The sequence below is a fragment of the Tachysurus vachellii genome, chromosome 13, assembly GCF_030014155.1.
Source record: "Tachysurus vachellii isolate PV-2020 chromosome 13, HZAU_Pvac_v1, whole genome shotgun sequence".
NCBI classification, from domain to species: Eukaryota; Metazoa; Chordata; class Actinopteri; order Siluriformes; family Bagridae; genus Tachysurus; species Tachysurus vachellii.
In genome coordinates this window covers 6,721,554-6,740,298 of record NC_083472.1, presented here as the reverse complement: position 1 = coordinate 6,740,298, position 18,745 = coordinate 6,721,554, and the positions used below count along the sequence as shown (strand labels likewise).

At 36.4% G+C, this 18,745-nt stretch overlaps 2 protein-coding genes and 1 long non-coding RNA gene across 3 annotated transcripts; 2 read left to right on the top strand and 1 right to left on the bottom strand.

Annotated features, from left to right (window-relative positions):
• The first annotated feature begins 338 nt into the window (after positions 1-338).
• Positions 339-9,803, top strand: glsl (glutaminase like). The gene is made up of 21 exons (XM_060885236.1): positions 339-529; positions 960-1,060; positions 2,751-2,818; positions 3,567-3,660; positions 4,201-4,330; positions 4,458-4,524; positions 4,610-4,722; positions 4,841-4,970; positions 5,166-5,233; positions 5,459-5,622; positions 5,872-5,930; positions 6,071-6,118; positions 6,257-6,315; positions 6,392-6,458; positions 6,568-6,618; positions 6,706-6,882; positions 7,861-7,992; positions 8,078-8,170; positions 8,275-8,336; positions 9,018-9,158; positions 9,290-9,803. The coding sequence occupies exons 1-21, from the start codon at positions 483-485 to the stop codon at positions 9,384-9,386; spliced, it is 1,968 nt and encodes a 655-aa protein (XP_060741219.1). The 5' UTR covers positions 339-482; the 3' UTR covers positions 9,387-9,803.
• Positions 7,879-12,571, bottom strand: LOC132855946 (uncharacterized). The gene is made up of 3 exons (XR_009649389.1): positions 12,546-12,571; positions 9,010-9,147; positions 7,879-8,175 (listed from the first exon to the last, which is right to left on the bottom strand). It is a non-coding gene; the product is annotated as an uncharacterized LOC132855946 (long non-coding RNA).
• On the top strand, positions 11,104-18,562 carry sh3gl3b (SH3-domain GRB2-like 3b). The gene is made up of 10 exons (XM_060885237.1): positions 11,104-11,427; positions 12,804-12,872; positions 12,985-13,057; positions 13,141-13,288; positions 13,849-13,978; positions 16,189-16,347; positions 16,460-16,563; positions 16,657-16,775; positions 16,882-16,914; positions 17,580-18,562. The coding sequence occupies exons 1-10, from the start codon at positions 11,383-11,385 to the stop codon at positions 17,786-17,788; spliced, it is 1,089 nt and encodes a 362-aa protein (XP_060741220.1). The 5' UTR covers positions 11,104-11,382; the 3' UTR covers positions 17,789-18,562.
• The last annotated feature ends 183 nt before the right edge of the window (positions 18,563-18,745 follow it).

Here is an 18,745-nt window from a genome sequence, read left to right as displayed (position 1 = left end):
GTTTCCTCTGGGTTTTCGGGTTTTCCCTGACAAAAAGCAGATAGGTGGATTGGCCAAGCTACATTGCTCATATGTGTGAATGCATGTGTTTATTGTCCTGTGATAGAGTAGAGCCCCATCAACCCTTCTGCCTTCACTGCCTCCATACAATCATGTCTGTTTAAGTAGTAGTATTAGTTACTGTGGTTAGGAACGTGCATCATTCATCGATTAGTCTTAATCATTAAAGGGTCTCCTTTTCAGTCTTAAACTTCAGCATTGAATTTGAGGTCCCTCCCAGTTCTTTAAATATGAGTTCTCATGTCCCTCCTCCAGCCTATGCAGGAGAGACACCGTGCTACAGACAGCAAACACTTTCACTCACTCCACAAACTCCACAGGCATATGAGCATGAGGCATGTTTTCCCAGTCTAACAGATTTAAACATCTCTTGTGGATGTCTGCTGCAGTTTAATTTATAGACAAAACTGTTTTTAAATCTAATGGAACACATTTCAAGCAAAGAAGCAGATGAAAATCCTTATCTCTGGTAAGGTTTTGTTACATTCCACTTTCTACTTTCATACATTACTCAGCAGACATTTATAATTTTATTAGACTACTAAACCTAAGAATATCCACATATTCTTTTGTAAAAGTGGCCTAAATCAAGGTCAAAACTATAGCCTATATAAAAAAATATTTGTAATGAAGGGAAAGTTGTGCTAAAAGTCAATATAGACAAGATGCTCAGTGCTTATCATTCATGATTAGACTTGTCTCAGCACAGCCGCGCATTCTGAAGTCCATAAATTCATGTGTGTGGTTCACCTTTTAACCTATTAGTATTCTTTCACACTGTCAACAATAACAGGATTTCTTCTATTACGTTGTGTACAAGTGAAATTAATTTTGATTCATGTGACATTCTCTAGCCTATATTGTATTTGATTGTATAACTGTGAATGTTATATTGTTAGTTTTCAGAGAACACCATCTTTTCGTCGCAAATGGAGAAAACGCTATGGGGGATTGGATGGCAACAAATTGCTGGAGCCGAATAAGGAGGAAGACATGAGAGGTACTGTATAGAAATACAATCTGTTCTGCTCAAACGTATAATTTTGAAACGATCTGTGTACTTTTACATGCTCTGATCTTCACTGACAATTTCTAAAAGTGGGTGTAGTTCCAGGTATAATTTGTCCTTTCACGCACATCTAAAGCCAGATGTTTTAAACCAAATGTCAGTTTGATTGACTGCAAGATTTAAGACTTCTGATCCCCGATTAGAAGAAGTAAGGATGTTTACCAGTACAGAATGAGTTCTGGTGGAACTAGAACTAATGCTGCTGTTGAGAGGGTTTCTTTTATCTGTGCTTGTGGTTTAAGTTGGGGGGGGGGGGATTTCACTCTTGTTTCCAAGAGTGAAATCAACACAGCATACACATCAACACAGCATGTTGTGCCCCATTTCTTTTTAGAATGAGAATAACTAAGTAATCACACAGTTTTGTGATTTAAAAAAAAGAATTTGTGCTTCATATTATCCTTTAACCTAAACGAGGAGTCATAATTGATTGCATGATAGCACAATTTATATTTGAACTCGTGGACAGTTATGAGTTTTACTAGTTTTTATCAGTCATTGTACTAATAAATAATTGACTTATTACAATTCTAGTCTAATTCTAAGGGGTAGTGGTAACTTAGTGGTTACGGCATTGGCCTGTTGATTGAAAGGTTGTGAATTTAAATCCCAGGACAACTGAGCTGCCACTGCTGGACCCCTGAGTAAGGTCTTTAACCCTCAACTGCTCAGTTGTGTCTGCCAAATGCTAGATCTCTCTATTGAGCCATCCTGTTTTCCTCTGATGTCTAAAAGTATTCAAAAGGCTATAGATTTCCAAGTTTATGGGTTTAATTCAAACATTTTAAGCCATATGAGTTCTCTCTTTATGAGATGTAACTCTTTCCTGATAAATTTCTCCTTTTTATTTATTCTGTCAAGCCAAGAGCCCAAAGCATTTGCACTGCTTTTTAATTAAATGTCTGGAGAGGCAACTTCCTGTAAATGGATTATTTGATTGGTTGATATTGGTCCTTTGAAAGTCTTCTGTATATATAATATATTTCCTTTATTACTTTATTATTGTAGACTGGTCCAAGTGTGAAAACACTTTATAGAAACAGTGAGAACTAAAGCAATCATACAAGAGAAAAGCAGAAATAATTATTAAAAACTAATTTCAGAACAAGTTGTTCAAAGCACTAAGGCACGTAAGCCTCCTAGGCTCTATAGAGCCCTCTCTTATTTCAGTCCTTACAATTCAGAATGTTGCAAACAGCCCTGTTTGCAAAAAAAAAACTGTCAGTAGTTAAATGTGGAAAATAAGGCAGTTCAAGAATCATTGAAAATAGACATAATAGCTCCACTTCTGCTTCAGCAGTCACTTTTATACTTTCCTTTGTACAAGAAAACGTAACAAATGCAGCTGAGACTGAAAATAGAAATTACAATCATAACCCGCACACCAAGCTCCGGATGTTTGCAGTTTTATTAAGCAATTGCTTGGAATTTAGAGGTTTTGGGAGGGGAACCACATGTTGGTGAAATATATCTAAAAACTTGTGACCTACATTGTACAATAGCCTAGCTGCATATCCTCTCATAGTCTCCTGAAAAAGTCTCCTTCTTTTTCACAAAAATGGTTATATCCCTACTTGTGAAGTAATGGATATCAGAACATTTTTTTTTTTTTCCCGTTTAGAGAACGATGTGATGACAGATGGTCTCTCTGAAAGGAATGACGCCCCTGTGAAGAGTGCAGAAGCTCAGGTGCCTGTGTACAAGCTCTGTCCTGCTCAGCCTGCCACTGCTACATCAACTCTCCTACAATGTCAACAATGCCTAAAACATAGGCACGCAATCCACAGACCTTTTTAAAACCCTGAGGGATGAAAACAATAAGACAATATGATACAATTTTAGCACAGTCATAGGCTATTTCTTCCTGTACTGTAAATTTTTATATAAAATGAGATTCTAAATATAAAACCCAATTCCTCACAAGAAGTTTCAGTGGATAGTTATATAATAACATATTGTAATATATGGCTCACAGTCGCATTGTAGGTGGCAACATATAAACCTAAAGAAGCCTGCCTGTGCAGGAGAATAAGCTGACATGTCCTGTAATAAAACCATTGCTTCAGGCGCCTCTTGTTGCTGTTGTCACCTGGCAACATACTCATCAGCCATCATGTTACCTTGTAAAGGTAACTATTAGTTTTTCCCTGTGTAGCACCTGCAATTATTTAGACCTCAAAGACATCAAAGTGAGTGTCTGGTAGTGGTTTTAAAGGCTGTAGATTGTGTACAATATAAACAGTGTGTATTTAAGGCACTGTACATACTTTAGATGATCTTATCTGAGTCTCACTGTTTTATCTAGACCAGTTGTTTTTTTTTAATTAAAAAAGGGGAAATTTTTGTGGCATTTTTCTGAGAGTAGTAGGAGTGCTATGAAATGTTATTTCCCTTTATAGCTCTGCTTTGAGTGTCATGTTGTTTGTAATGTTTCTAGGAGACCAGCCTTGCCGAGAAGATTTCAACTCCCATGCCAAGAAAAGCTGTGCCAACTCAGAGACCTGTAAACTTTTTGACTCCAGGATCAACAGGTAGAGATCTAGAACAGGAATGAGAGCTATGAAAAATCTACAGTACGATAATCATACAACCGCACAATATTTTCAATTAATGACATAATTAAAGCATTACTCCATCCACTATTTTTCAGTTAATTATAAATCCACATATTATACTGTATCTGTAAACTATATTTACAGATAATTATATATCATTTGTGTTCTAGGTGCATTTATTACAAATTAGACATTCAAACTATGAAGTTTGTTGTAGTATTTCCAAGGATGTTTATCTGAGAATAATGTCTTTCTAGTAACTTTTTTCTGCTAATACTGCTCCTAAACAATTTTTCTACAGGTATATAACATTTTGTCTATCCTATGTTTTTTTTAGTATAATAACAACAATAATAATATTATTAATAATAACATAAATGGTGTTCAGCCTTCTACCTTTAAAATGTGGTTTTATGGATACAGACATAATTTTTTTTGAAAATCAAATTTAATTTCTGGCACAAGACCTTCAATTTTCATCATCATCCAATTACAATGTTGCTCCCTGTTGCCCAGGTTTAACTTCGTTAATCAACAATGATAGCAGGAAAGTCCTCCAGGCAGAACCAGAGAGACTGCCCACTGCCCAGCCCTGGCCAAGCATCAGCAGGACTGAGGCCCATCAAAGCCAATCCAAGAGAAAAGTGTGAGTCTGATCTCTTGTTACATTTTCACACCCTGGTTAAAATCTACTTAAGGTTAAAATCTACTTAAGGTAACTTTATTGCCACCAACGTGTTTTTGTGACACATCTTTTCCCTGGCTTTCTGTAGAGCTGCTGACGTGCTGTTTGACAGCTTTGCCACCGGAGGAAGAGTCAGCACCAATCATTTCTTTGAGGTATTTGAGAAAGGCATAACCTGTCATGCCCTAAATAACACTCATTGTCAGAAAATCTTAGATGTTTTATATTTTCTCTCAACAGACCCTGTGGTGCTCTGGCATTTTAAGAACTGACCCACGGATTAAAGATTGTTATGTGCTGATGAAAAAACTGCAGGATGCTGATGGGACAGTGGATGGAAACACTTTCCAAAGGTTTCATACAATTTATTTTGACTTTGATCTATTTTGTCTTCGAGCACAAATGAATTGCATGTTATATACTTATTGTACTTTGTGACACTGGCTGTACTCTTTTGTGGTCATCTCACAGGTGTGTGACAGGCTTTGTATCTTTCGTTCTGAAAGCAGTGCAAGGCAGATTTGTCATTCCCGATTTCTGTATGTTTGCTGAGGAGACCCAAAAGCTGTTCATTAAATGTAAACAACTGTCTTCCGTAGAGGTGCGTATGTAATTTCAGCTTTAGTGAATTAAGCTACTTTGGTATTTAGTGTATAAATGTACAAAATAAAGCAAAAAAAAAGCACATATATATGTTATCAAATACAGGATAAGCAATAATTATAATCTTTAAATTATTCTCTAAAATCAGTATTACTATTGACTCCAGCTATATAACGAATCTATTTTTGGACAGGAGAAAGAAGACAACAGCAAGGCCAGTGGAAAATGGGGGATTTCAATCTGCACAGTGGATGGGCAGAGGTATTGAAGTGAAACCATTTTAAAATATCTAATGTTTTGTCATATGTTTTATTCAAGAATTCCATATTAAATTTCTAGCAATCCTTGATTATTTTCTATCCAAAGCAATCTACACTCTAATTGGTAACTGTCATTTAGTTGAAATGCTCTGAATTGATAGATGAGATTTAGAATATGCTGAAATAAGCTGTAAATATGATGCTTTTTGTGTTTTTCTGGCTGTAGGCTCTCACTCGGGGACTGGAATGAGCCTTGTGTTCTGGGAGAGATTGCCTGGCCTCTTATTTATGCACTTGCTGTGGATCAGCTTGGAGTTGACCGTGTCCATAGACATGTAGGAGTTGAGGAATATGCAAAATATGAGTCCCCTTTTACCCTGAGTGAACAAGGTAACACCAAATTGATTAGACAGTTGGATTCTGTTTGTAGGATCAGATATATCCCTGCCGGTGTGCAAGGTTTTCCTCATGTCAGTTTAAATCCAGTCATACACTTAAATCCATTTTCAATACAGATTCTTCAAGAGGTTTGTACCTAAGTACATCAGCTCAGCTTAATTGATGTTTGGAAAAGGTGAAACATTTTGATTATTTGATGTGGTTATTTTAATCAATCATTCTGGATTATTCTGGTTGCAGGTGTCCCTCACACTCCCCTGACAGAGACAGGAGCTATTATATGTGCATCACTGCTACAGGTGCGGACTTGTTTAACTCATTGTCATCAAGTGCATTATTATTATTATTATGTGTATAATCATACACATCACATCCGAACAGCCACCATAACCACCCGCAAAACCATTTACCTTACATGTCGATTGTTTCTATCTTTTAGCAGTTAACATTGAGGCAAGTTACAGAGGAAGAGGAGAAATACGAGTCGGTATGTATGCTAAAGGCATACATGGATATTTTACATTCTAGTACACACGTTTAGATTTCTAAATTAAATCTTCTGGTTTAGTTATATTAAAATATAGTTCATGATTACTCCAGTCCTAATCCTAAATTTAATCCTCAGGTTTTAAATATTGTAAGAAGATTATGTAACAAGGAACATGCCAATTTAAACTGTACAAGGTACGTTGTCTAGAAATGTATTTGTAATATTAAATAAAATGCTCCGTTTGATTTCATATTGTTCATATGACTTTAGTTATCAAGGTTTGAGGAAGGACATCATTCGTCTACATGCACTTTCATTTTATCTCCAAGAAAAGAAAGTAAGTACATTATTTCAGTTATGTATATCAGAATTACAGGTGAAACAAAAACGATTATAAATATAACAGAATAATTGAGTGTAAAACGTAATTGCTTGACCCATTACAGTGCTTTCCAGAAGCCATGGACATAAATGCTACACTGGAGCTGCTGTTACAGGTACAGAGTTGAACCACTTCGGTTTTACACCACAGCAGTGTGCAAGCTCATATCTCTTATAAAATCTATTGTTTGTATGGTTTTAAGTGTTTGTCTACAGAAGTCACGTGTGAGTCTGGAGCAGCGCTGGCCGCAACTTTAGCTAATGGTGGCCTCTGCCCTATGTCAGGTGACCAGGTCCTCTCCACCTCGGCGGTTCGAAGTACTCTGTCCATAATGCAAGTGGCAGGAATGAACAATTACTCCAGAATGTTCCATTTTAAGGTGATTAGGTTGTCTTGTGTGTCTTGTCTTGTCTGCGTTGATTAGTTGTGTATGATATGCAATGCTAGTTCTTATATATCTTTTGTGTCACAATTAAATAGTTTATATTAACACTGTACTTTATATGTCTACAGAAGTCTAATCACTAGGGGTATAGAGGTAGAGGACAGGAACAGCGTCATCCGTTTAGTGCAGTAGTAATAGTCTTGAATCACTCACCCCCTCCTGGTGAAAGCCAAAACTTTTCATATATTTCAGTTTTATTATATCATACAGTACTATAAAGTATGCTGCATGTAATTTAACCACAAACGAGGGATGCAACCAAATATGAGTACATTAAGTGAACAGATCAATTCTAAACAGATATAAATACCAATACAAAAATATAAATAAATGCACAATTTTTATATATAAATTTTTTTTGAAAAAGTTGATAGAGCATCAGGTTGAAATTAATGTAAAAAGGTATTTACTTTACTTTGTAAAAAGGGAGGTTCATGCAGGTGCAAGGGAACAGTCAGATATGAAAAGCTTGCAGGACAAACAAATTGGCTGGCTGTTGTTTATATTTTGGGGAAAATTTGTTAAAAATGGTCTTGACATATCTGCAAAAGTGTGGAGATATAGTGAGTAGTATAAATTGATTAAAACAGTTTAAGTGATTTTAAAAGGGAGGATCGAGGGTCTGTTTGAGACAGAATTCACAGACAATGCTGACGGTGCTGCAGCTTCAGTATTTTTCTTTGTTCTTGTTGCTTAATTTAAAAACACAGACTTTTTTCTAGTTAGGCTACACCCATTCTGGGTTTTAATTACAAATGGATATTTGGCGCATTAAGCAGATACGGAAACAGATACAGTAGTTACATTGTGATAGTAAGTTTTATTTGTGCACTCCTCAAGTTAAAGTGATTCATACACTCCTGTGAGATCATATTAATTAGGAGAGATAATAGTTCTCACACTCCCTCTCAGACATCCGTGCCTGCCAAATCCAGCAGCTCTGGTATTGTACTGATAGTAGTCCCTGGAGTGCTGGGCATCGCTTGCTGGTCACCGGAGTTGGATGCATATGGAAACTCCTGGAGGGCTGTGCATTTCTGTGAGGTAAAGCCCCACTTTCCAAATAGAGATATAGCAGGATATGTGAAGTAGCTGCAGGTGCAATGCTGATCTCCAGTCTTATTTTCAGGAGCTGGTGTCAGTTTTTCAGCTACACAGCTTCGATATCAGGACTCCATTCAGACAAGTGCTGTCCTACAGGCAGTGGAAAGTGGAGTCTGAGGTGAGCTAAACAATGATTAGATGGAGACTTTAATTAGTTTGTTGAAAAGCATAGACAACCATTTGTAATCAACAGTGACATGTTTCCTATTTCTGATCTTATAGGGCTACCAAATAATGAACATCCTATTGGCTGCTTATCGAGGGGACCTGCATACGTTACGGAGGTAAAGATATCACACTGTGCTGAGAATGTCATTAAAGGATTACTCGTTTTTAAAATCAATTAAATGAGACCTTCATCAATTAAGTGTAATTTGGGTAATACCAGAATCAAGCCCCTGAAAGAAGAGACTAGTATTTAATCTTGTATTTCATCTAAGATAGCAATATAATAGGTCAAAAATGATACTGCTCTCCAGATACTGAGAGCTGTTATGAAATTAATTTCTTATAATAAGATGATTGGTCTGTTAGTGTAAAGGTAATTCTGAATGAATATGTGTAATCATGGATCATGGTGAGTAAAGTATGTCTACAGTACTTGTCTATTCTCTTAAATGGTGCCAACAATCTGAAGTTGACATGTATATGAATATGAAAATGAATAAGACCAAAGAAGGCTTTGGAAAAAGACTGTAAAATTGCTTTAAAATGAGCTAAAGTTTCTTTATTCCATACCAAATATGGAATAAATATGGCTGCAGCCGTGTGTTATTTTCATTGGCCAATGACTTCAAATCAATACCATGATCTAAGCGATGCAGTTGGTGAAACACAATGACGTACAACTGCATCTAAAACAAGCATCACTCTCTGTCACTTCACACCCACTCCAAGGGCCTCTCACACCACTTAGCAATCAGGGTGCATGGCATGCTAAAATGTGTAATTTCTCACCTCGGCAGGTATTTCCTCTCTGGAGCAGATGTGAATGCTGTTGATTATGATGGAAGGACTGCACTTCATGTGGCTGCCTCAGAGGGGCGTCTAGAGGTCATCAAGTTTCTGATGGAGAGCACTGGAGCCAACTGCACACTCAAGGACAGGTAAAGTTAAAAAGACACCACTGACTAGTGTGATTCATCATGGAAGCTGATGCACTAAAATAGATTACTCTTTTATATGGCTATACACATTTACTGACTATCTGTGTTTGGACTTGTGTTGATGTTGACAGATGGGGAAATACGGCCTTGCAGGAAGCTATAAGATGCAATCAGGGACCTGTTGTGCAGCTCTTCACAAAGTACACAGACTACAAGGAAATGTTATGAGAGTGTACCAACCCAAGCCATTCAATTTACACTCTGCAGTGGCATATATACAGTACTACTTTTTGTATTCCCTTATTTGGGTGTTAAATGGCTGGCACCATAAGATTTTGATTTAGACCTTTTATTTAGAATGTAAATAAAACATTTGGATCAGTTAACATAACTAATTTATCATACATTGGTGTATCTGAACAAAAAATGCATCTGTAGTAACAGGGCACTAAGAAATCTACACATGGTTTTGTACATGGAGTGTACAAGTGCAGAATTGTTGTACAGCAAAGTGTGTTCATGAATTCTTTTAACTAAATATTTTTTAGTCAGCAAGACATCTATGAGAGACAAACATTGTCTAATTACAAATGCTGTATTATGTCTAATATATCTCATTGTTACAGGGCTCAATAATAAAAGCAAATGCAGTGTACATGGTAACTGTGTTCGTAAAAAAACACAATGAAAATTACACAATGTTTCCAGTGATGGAGAATGTTTCTGACCTGATTTCTCTATAGCTTTGGAACCTGCTTACACAGCAGACAGAGTCATTTTGTCCAAAATGCAGATTTTAATAACAGTGAAGGAGAGAAACTAACTGTCACACTACAACTAACATTCTCAGGATTCATCTGCATTGCAACAGAAAGACCTTTTTCTATAAAGTATTTGAGTGCAAGGCTGGAAATATTGAACAGGAAGCCTGATGGTGTATTGAAAACCAACAAGAGTTTAGATCTCAGAGGTTCAGCAATGATCAATAAAGCAGTAGTTGAGTGAAGCCAAACTGGGAGAGGTCTAGAAGGTGGTTCTGTGTGAGGAAAAGAAACTATTCATAACACATTCCAATAAAATTTTAGTTAAATTGTTTCCATAAAGAATAATGTTGTGGTAATTAGCTTCACTGATCAGACCTTGGTATTGTCTAAGATAAAAAAAAGTATAATACTGTGGAACTTTGCTTTGTGATTATGCTGAGGTTCTAATGCTAAGGGAACAAATGAAAACTATTTTAAATGTCTGAGCAACTCAGAGATAGATAGATAGATAGATAGATAGATAGATAGATAGATAGATAGATAGATAGATAGATAGATAGATAGATAGATAGATAGATAGATAGATAGAAAAGCTTTTGATCCTGTTACAAATTGCCAAATAAATATCAGTAAATATAAGAGTAAACTCTCTAGAGGATCATGTTTAAAGTTTTCTTTCAAGATGCAGAACAGTTTGAAATTACATATATATAGTTTCAAATTACACATATATATAATTCGTGCAGACTGACACCACACTTAACGAGTGCTGATGTAATTTAATAGTGATAATTGAACTAATTTTTTTTTTTTTTTTTTACCAAGGACACTGTGTGCGCTCACGTTTCTCTTTCTAACGTCTAATATCCTGGACACACTGCACAGTAAGACAATAGGTATGACGATGCTAATATGGTCACGTCCCACCCTGCAGAGCAGCAGGACTATGACCGGAGCTATACAGTATGAAGTGCACTGATTTTTTTACGCTTAGCCCACGTGCGGTGTAACGTCACGTGTAAAACTGGTTCTAGAACTCTGCGCATCCTCTGTATGCTTCGACAGAATTCTATTATTATTATTATTATTATTATTATTATTATTATTATTATTATTATTATTATTATTATTATTATTATTATTATTATTATTATTATTAGCCAATTTCCAAAAATTCTGTAAAGATTAGATTATGGAAGGACTGTTTGGGTTCATATGGGTGTGACTATGGACTCTGACCTTATTGTGTTCTTAAAGTAGCCTCTGCGTGCTGGAGACTAAGTGATTATGTGCTTTCGCTTCTTGGTCGACTCTTTTTTTTTTTTTTTAAACCTTTTGTTTTGTGGACGGAAACTCGAACGTCTACGCCCATGATTTTTGACTTGTTTATGCCAATATTTCTTGGTCGAGGCAACTCTACTTGAATAAGAAAACAAGGACGGAGCTGAAAAACATGAAAGATGTCCGTGGCGGGACTAAAGAAACAGTTTCACAAGGCAAGCCAGGTAATGAGAGGAAAAGCGTCCAGTGACCTGCTCGTTTTATTGTGTTAGTATTATATATATATATATATATATATATATATATATATATATATATATATATATATATATATATATATATTACTGCCAATATGTCTATACATTCAAGTCTTCTCCATGCTGGGCTTGCATTTGACACAACATATAACATAAACTACCTAAAACCTAGTCTAATAGATCAAGAAATATCAACTTTATACAATGCTTTTATTAACCCATATATTTGGAATTAGGATCAGAAGTGAACAGCAGCTCGTGCAAGTTACTTGTCCGCATATGAATCGCATATGAATCGGTTCCTTTGAACGATTCTTTTAAGTGTTTCGGCGAATCGAATTGAATTTCGCAATACTCAAGAAAAATGTTCAGCTTTTGTTTATCTCCCTTTTTTTACGGCAACGTTTAATAATAAAGTGTTAATAAAATGCCATTGAATTGTTGGTTTACCATTTGTTGGTAGGATATTGTCAAAATGGGTGTTGAAACAAATGAATCGAAACATGTGATGCGGATGAGTTGATTTGAGAGAAACCGAATGACTGAAGTGAATCGTAACACAATCAAGCCAATGAACACAACTCACTCACTTTGTTCACTCAAAGAAGAACTGAATTAATTACAATGCAGACAGTTGTATGGTATATGCAGTGTATTGCAGTTTCATAATCTGTCTATCTTTCTATCTATCTATCAACAACACATTAGATCATTTCATTTTAAGGGGAAAAATCTTTTATTATAATACAGTAATAATAAATATACTATAATAAACATTTTTCACTAGGAAGGTCCAAATTTTTCTCACACTTCAGTCTGCATGCTACATGTCCTGTTTTTATAGTTTGTGTTATTTTAAGAATAATTCAGTATTTAACATATTTGCACATCATTTTCACTATTTACAATTTTTATTCTCAGTGCTGTTGGAATATTATCCACAAAGTTTACTAAAAAGAAAAGAAAGTTGTGTTCTATTTTATTAATATTACAAAAAGGACCAGGTCCCATTGCAAATATAAAGGTTGTGGTTTCTTCATCAGAGAATATATAGACAGAAGATATAAAGGTCTTAAATTACTTACAGATTAGGACATATTGCACAATCTGAACTTTGTCTTCTTGCAGCACAATGACAGCCGTAGAGTATATAGTACTATTATATAAATAATTTATCTCATTATTATCCAAAAAATATGCATGCTGCTCAACAATAAATCATCTTATTCTTACCATAAACCTTAGAAGCCCATGCCCAACCAATTGTTTATCTGTTTTTATCTTCACTGTTGACTGTATCTACCCCACATAGCATTAATCTGTATTGTGCTTTTTAACTTTAGTTGCTCAAGGAAAAGTTCAGTGGTGTTGAAGGAACAAAGCTGGATGAGGATTTCATCAGAATGGAAAAGGTATAACTAATATTATTTTTTATTTAATTCAAAGAAAATGTTCAACATGACCACATTAAAAACTGAAAAAAGTGAAATTTAATAAGACTATATTTTACCTGCTTTATTATAGAAAACTGAAATCACCAACAAGCTGATTGTGGACCTTGTTATGAAAACAACAGAGTATCTTCAGCCAAACCCAGGTATGCCTTAGGAAATATTATGAGCATGTATTCACTGTTAAGTTTTTATTCATTGCTTCTTGCTTTATGTGTTTGATTCTTAGCCTATAGAGCAAAATTCAGCATGCTGAATAAAGTTTCCCGGATCCGTGGAAATACAAGGCCAGTTAGATACCCACAAACAGAAGGAATTCTGGGGGACTGTATGTTAATCTACGGTGCTGAGCTTGGGGTGGAGACTGCATTTGGTAGGTTTATCAGCTGGAATAAAACTCACTATAAAAATACACTGTCATGTCTATACAGAATAAAGTCTTTTAGTTAATAACTAAACTTTATCAGTGCAAAAATAAATGAAGAGTTTGGAACAGCACTTCTTATCGTTTTTTATAAAGTAAACATTTGCATAGCCAATTTACTACTTAATTACTACTTGTTTAATGAACATGGGTGAATACAAACACATGCTTTTCATAACACCTTTTTGTGTCCAGTAAAACATAATAGGTTTGAGTATACAAGATGTAAAATGGCATTGTGTATTGGGGCAAAATATATTATTGTTAATCATTAGTGCAATATTGGCTTGACTAAGTCTCCTAACAAATCAATAAAGACTTTATTGCATGCTATAATATTTCATTATTGTTGTTCATTTGAAAGAGGTATTACAGTTACAATATGAAACAAATTAATGCAGTGTAGTATTTTGTCCGTCACTCAGCTTCATGCCAAACAGAAATAGTACTGCTGTAATTTCAGATCAGTCCTCTATTAGACACACCTTAATCATGATGTTTTACACTAGGTAGTGCATTGGTGGACATGGGACAGTCCTTGAAACAGATGGCTGAAGTAAGAGACTGCATGGACACGCGAGTGAAACACTGCTTCATCAATCCACTTCAGATGCTTCATGAGAGAGAGCTTAAAGAAATTTCAGTGAGTCTTGTAATTATCAGTAATAAAGAAAATAGAATCAGTGTAAGAAGGTAATTAGGGCCTGAGCACCGAATGGTGCGAAGCCCTATTGTTTTTCCTCGGGAGTATTATATTTTTTTTTTTTTTTTTTTTTTTTTTTTTTTTTTTTCCCACACATTGGCCAATTGGGGTCCCTTAACATGCTCGAAAACTCTTGAAATTTGGCACACACGTCAGAGTCGCGCGACACTAGGATTGGACAAAGGTTGGAATACGGGCGTGGCAGGGGGGCTCTGTAGCGCCCCCTGTAATGCAAAAACAAACATTGGTGCACAGATCGGGCAATTATGTACGCACATGTACGAGAGTTGGTACGCATATAGATCTCATCGACCCGAACAACTTTCGCGCTCTAAACTATGAGCTCCGCCCAACAGGAAGTCGGCCATTTTGGATTGTTTTATAAGTGCATGCGGTGAACTTTTAAATACTCCTCCTAGGGAATTCATGCGATTGACATCAAACGTTGTGAACATGATGCCAAGACATTGCACTTGCTAAATTGCGAAGGGATTTTTGATATCTCGAACGGTGCTGCCATGGCGAGGCGACAAAGTTATGGCGAATTCAGAGAAACAGGAAGTGTCTAATATCTAAAGCAAAAAATGTCTTATTGGGATGACACGCGGTGTGTATGTTCGGCCAAGGATTCCGATCGCATCGATGTGCTTATTGTGAATCTCGGACATAGCGCCACCAACAGGCGCCAGGAAGTGTGTCAGTCACAACAGTTGCATGTGGTGAACTTTTAAATACTCCTCCTAGGGAATTCATGCGATTGACACCAAAAGTGGTGAACATGATGCCAAGACATTGCACTTGCTAAATTGCGAAGGGATTTTTGATATCTCGAACGGTGCTGCCATGGCGAGGCGACAAAGTTATGGCGAATTCAGAGAAACAGAAAGTGTCTAATATCTAAAGCAAAAAATGTCTTATTGTGATGACACGCGGTGTGTATGTTCGGCCAAGGATTCCGATCGCATCGATGTGCTTATTGTGAGTCCCGGGTATAGCGCCACCAACAGGCCCCAGGAAGTGTGTCAGTCACAAAGGTGGATTTTTTCACAGTTGCATGCAATGAACTTTTAAATACTCCTCCTAGAGGATTCATGCGATTGACACCAAAAGTGGTGAACATGATGCCGAGACATTGCACTTGCTAAATTGCGAAGTGAGTTTCGATATCTCGAACGGTGCTGCCATGGCGAGGCGACAAAATTATGGCGAATTCAGAGAAACAGAAAGTGTCTAATATCTAAAGCAAAAAATGTCTTATTGTGATGACACGCGGTGTGTATGTTCGGCCAAGGATTCCGATCGCATCTATGTGCTTATTGTGAGTCCCAGGTATAGCGCCACCAACAGGCCCCAGGAAGTGTGTCAGTCACAAAGGTGGATTTTTTGTCAGCTTCATGCAGTAAACTTTTAAATACTCCTCCTAGGGGATTCATGCAATTGAGACCAGACTTGGCCAACATGGTGCAGAGATATTGCAGATGCGAAATTGCGAACGGATTTTTGATATCTCAAACACTGTTCTCATGGTAACGTGTCAAACTTTACTTTCTTTTTCAGGCATATTTAAGTCTTTTGGCGTGCTTAGATTAACTTGAAATTTGACACATACATCACATTTGTCGGCTGTTAAGTGTGGACAAAAAGGTCAGACAAAGGTGTGTCTCTTAAGTGGCTCACTAGCGCCCCCGTTTGTCTAAAATGTGGGGTTTCATTTACCTACAGTCCCCAAATGGGTCAGTAACAACATAAAATAGTCCACTGATATTTACCCACTTGATGCACTTGCCCACCGTGCAGTGTTTTCTGGAAGGCACCGTATAGCGATGAACAAACGTGCGAAGGCCCGTCATCGCTGCTTGCAGCTATATTTTAGTTTGTTATTCCCATCACCCCTCCAATCTTCTCTCTTAAAGACTAGAGGTTCTGTAGTTAATAGAGATTTGGAACCTGTTTACTGAGTTCTAAGATGGAAATAGTGTCACATTTTTTTGTAAGTCTTTGTAAATTCTCTGCAAAAAAAAAGTATAAAATAACGAAGCACAACAACTGACTGTTTAGTACATGAATGCAATCAGCAAAAGGTTGTAGTTTATATGTTTTTTACTAAAATTATTATGTATAAACTTACTCCTTTCTTTTCTGTTTACAAGTACCATCTGAAAAAACTTGAGGGTCGCCGTTTAGATTTCGACTATAAGAAAAGTTCCAAAAGGAGGTTTGCAGAGACGGAGCTTAGACAAGCTTTAGACAAGTTTGAGGAATCCAAAGAGCTGGCAAAAAGAAGCATGTCCAACCTCTTAGAAAATGATGTAAGAAAGTTGGAAACGTGTAAGACATTGAAGTGAATTTTATATTTTCTATCTAATTTTTATGCATAAATCTGGAGTAATATATGCAATAGTGATGATTAATTTGCATTAGGTGGATCAAGTACATCAGCTGTTAGGCCTCATTGAAGCATCGATGGACTATCATCAGCAATCCCGTGACATTCTGGAAAACCTCAGAAGCAGACTCCAGAACAAGTCAGCCTAACAGACATTTACATAACACTTTTGTCTAATTTTAGCATTTTAGGTAAGCAGTTTAGGAAAGTGTCACCTTCTTTTTTTATTTAGGATAACTGAAACCAGCAACAGACCAAGCAACAGACCAAAGAGGAAGTTCAAATCAAAATCTCAAGCCAGTACAATGTACTGCACAGACACCTTTGGGTTTTCCGCAAGCTCATCTAATGGTCAGTGATATTTTTAAAAGTGTTAAATTATTATCAATTAATGATGATTTTAATCAATATTAATCAACTACTATACAAGCTAAGATTTTACGCTTTCATTTTTCAGACACTGAGATAACTCAAGAGCTGACTGAAAAAGGTTAGTATGTAAAATCTACACTCACTGAACGCTTTAATACGATCACCTGAACACCTGCACATTTGTACAATTATCCAGTCTTTCATTCCATGGCCAATCATGTAGCAGCAGCACAATGCATAAAATCATGAAGGTGCGGGTGCTACAAATAATGTTCACCCCATCAATCATCAGAATGAAGGAATGTGATTTCAGTGACTTAATCGTGAACAGACAGTATATTGGAAAAAGACTAATATGTTCATATTATAATATCTTCAGCTGTTCCGATGAGCATGTGGCCACTGTAGACTATGATTCTTGTTCTTGACTGGCAGGAATGAAACTTTGGAGCTGTTATGGTGCATCTGCCTTAAACTTTGAGGTGTTGAGATCTTTTTATGCTCACCATGGTTATAAAGATTGGTTATTTAAGTAACCATAGCCTTCCTGGGAGCTCAAAATAGTCTGGCTATCCTCTTATCAGCAATCATCAACAAATTTCTGCCTACAGAATTTAAGCCTTCTGGAGTTTTTTCCTCAGTACTCTGTCTGAGTCTGAGATCTCAGATACCCCCCACCCCCAGTTCTTTAAAACTTTAGACTGATACCTGCAAGATTTTATGTACTGTACTGACACCACATGAATGATTCGTTGATGAACTGTGTGAATATTTGTCTTACAGGAAACTGCAGTTATCCACTGGACCAGCCTTGCTGTCGGGCACTTTTCGACTTTAAGCCAGAAAGTCAACGTGAATTAGCCTTCAAGAAGGGCGAAATCATTATTCTCACTAACCAGGTTGATGAGAACTGGTATGAAGGGCTAATCAATGGGGAGTCTGGTTTTTTTCCTGTCAATTACGTTGAGGTCCTCATACCACTACCGCAGTGACATCACATCCCCAGTTCATTGAGCCATTACAGAAACTGTTGTATTTTTGGTGCTTGGTCAAAGCTATGCATTTTATTGATCAACACCTCAATCTGAAGAATGTTCTTCACAGTCCAAAGCTATCTTTATTACACTATGCAAGTACATCAATATAGTGTCGTGAGCTTTTCTTTATATTGTACTGTTTATAATAGAGTCCAATGATGCAATGTCCAGTATATGTAATATAAATACAATTTATACAATATATGAAATTATGCTATAGCAATATTGCTATAGCCTTTTGTGGAAGAGATGCTGCTTTTTTTGTTATAGCCATATGACAGCTGTAGTATAAGGTTAATAATGTAAGCATTTGCGATTGTTTTAGATAATTATACTTGGTAAATTAAATAAATGGAACTGAATGAAAGTTGGCAAATAAAGGTTGTAACACGCCACATGATTACTGTGTGAATGTGAATATTCCTGTCTGCCTTAGTGACTTTGTTGCTATATTTGTCACTTTTTAGACTTTCTTTAAGTGCCTAGTGACAAATCTAGCTATTTTTAAGCAGATATAAGTGGCTGCACTGCACTCAGTATGAGTCTCCATCTCATGTCACGGCTGCTGATTTAGCAAGATGAAAGAGGGTTTGATTGACCCAAAGCCTTTGTAACCACCAAGCAATCACTGATTACCCTTATTGTCACCAGTACTGACACCCTTACTTTGTTATTAATTGTTTCTTTGCTATATTTGCAAGTAATAAAAGAAAGTTATTCTATCTGTAACTCTGTATCTCCTTGCTGTCTTTTCTGACTACTCTCAAACAATGCTTATTTTTGTCTGCATTCTTTATATATTTTGTAGTATTTTGTAAATGGTGTTGCTACGCTCAGAGTTGATAGATAGATAGATAGATAGATAGATAGATAGATAGATAGACAGACAGATAGATAGATAGATAGATAGAT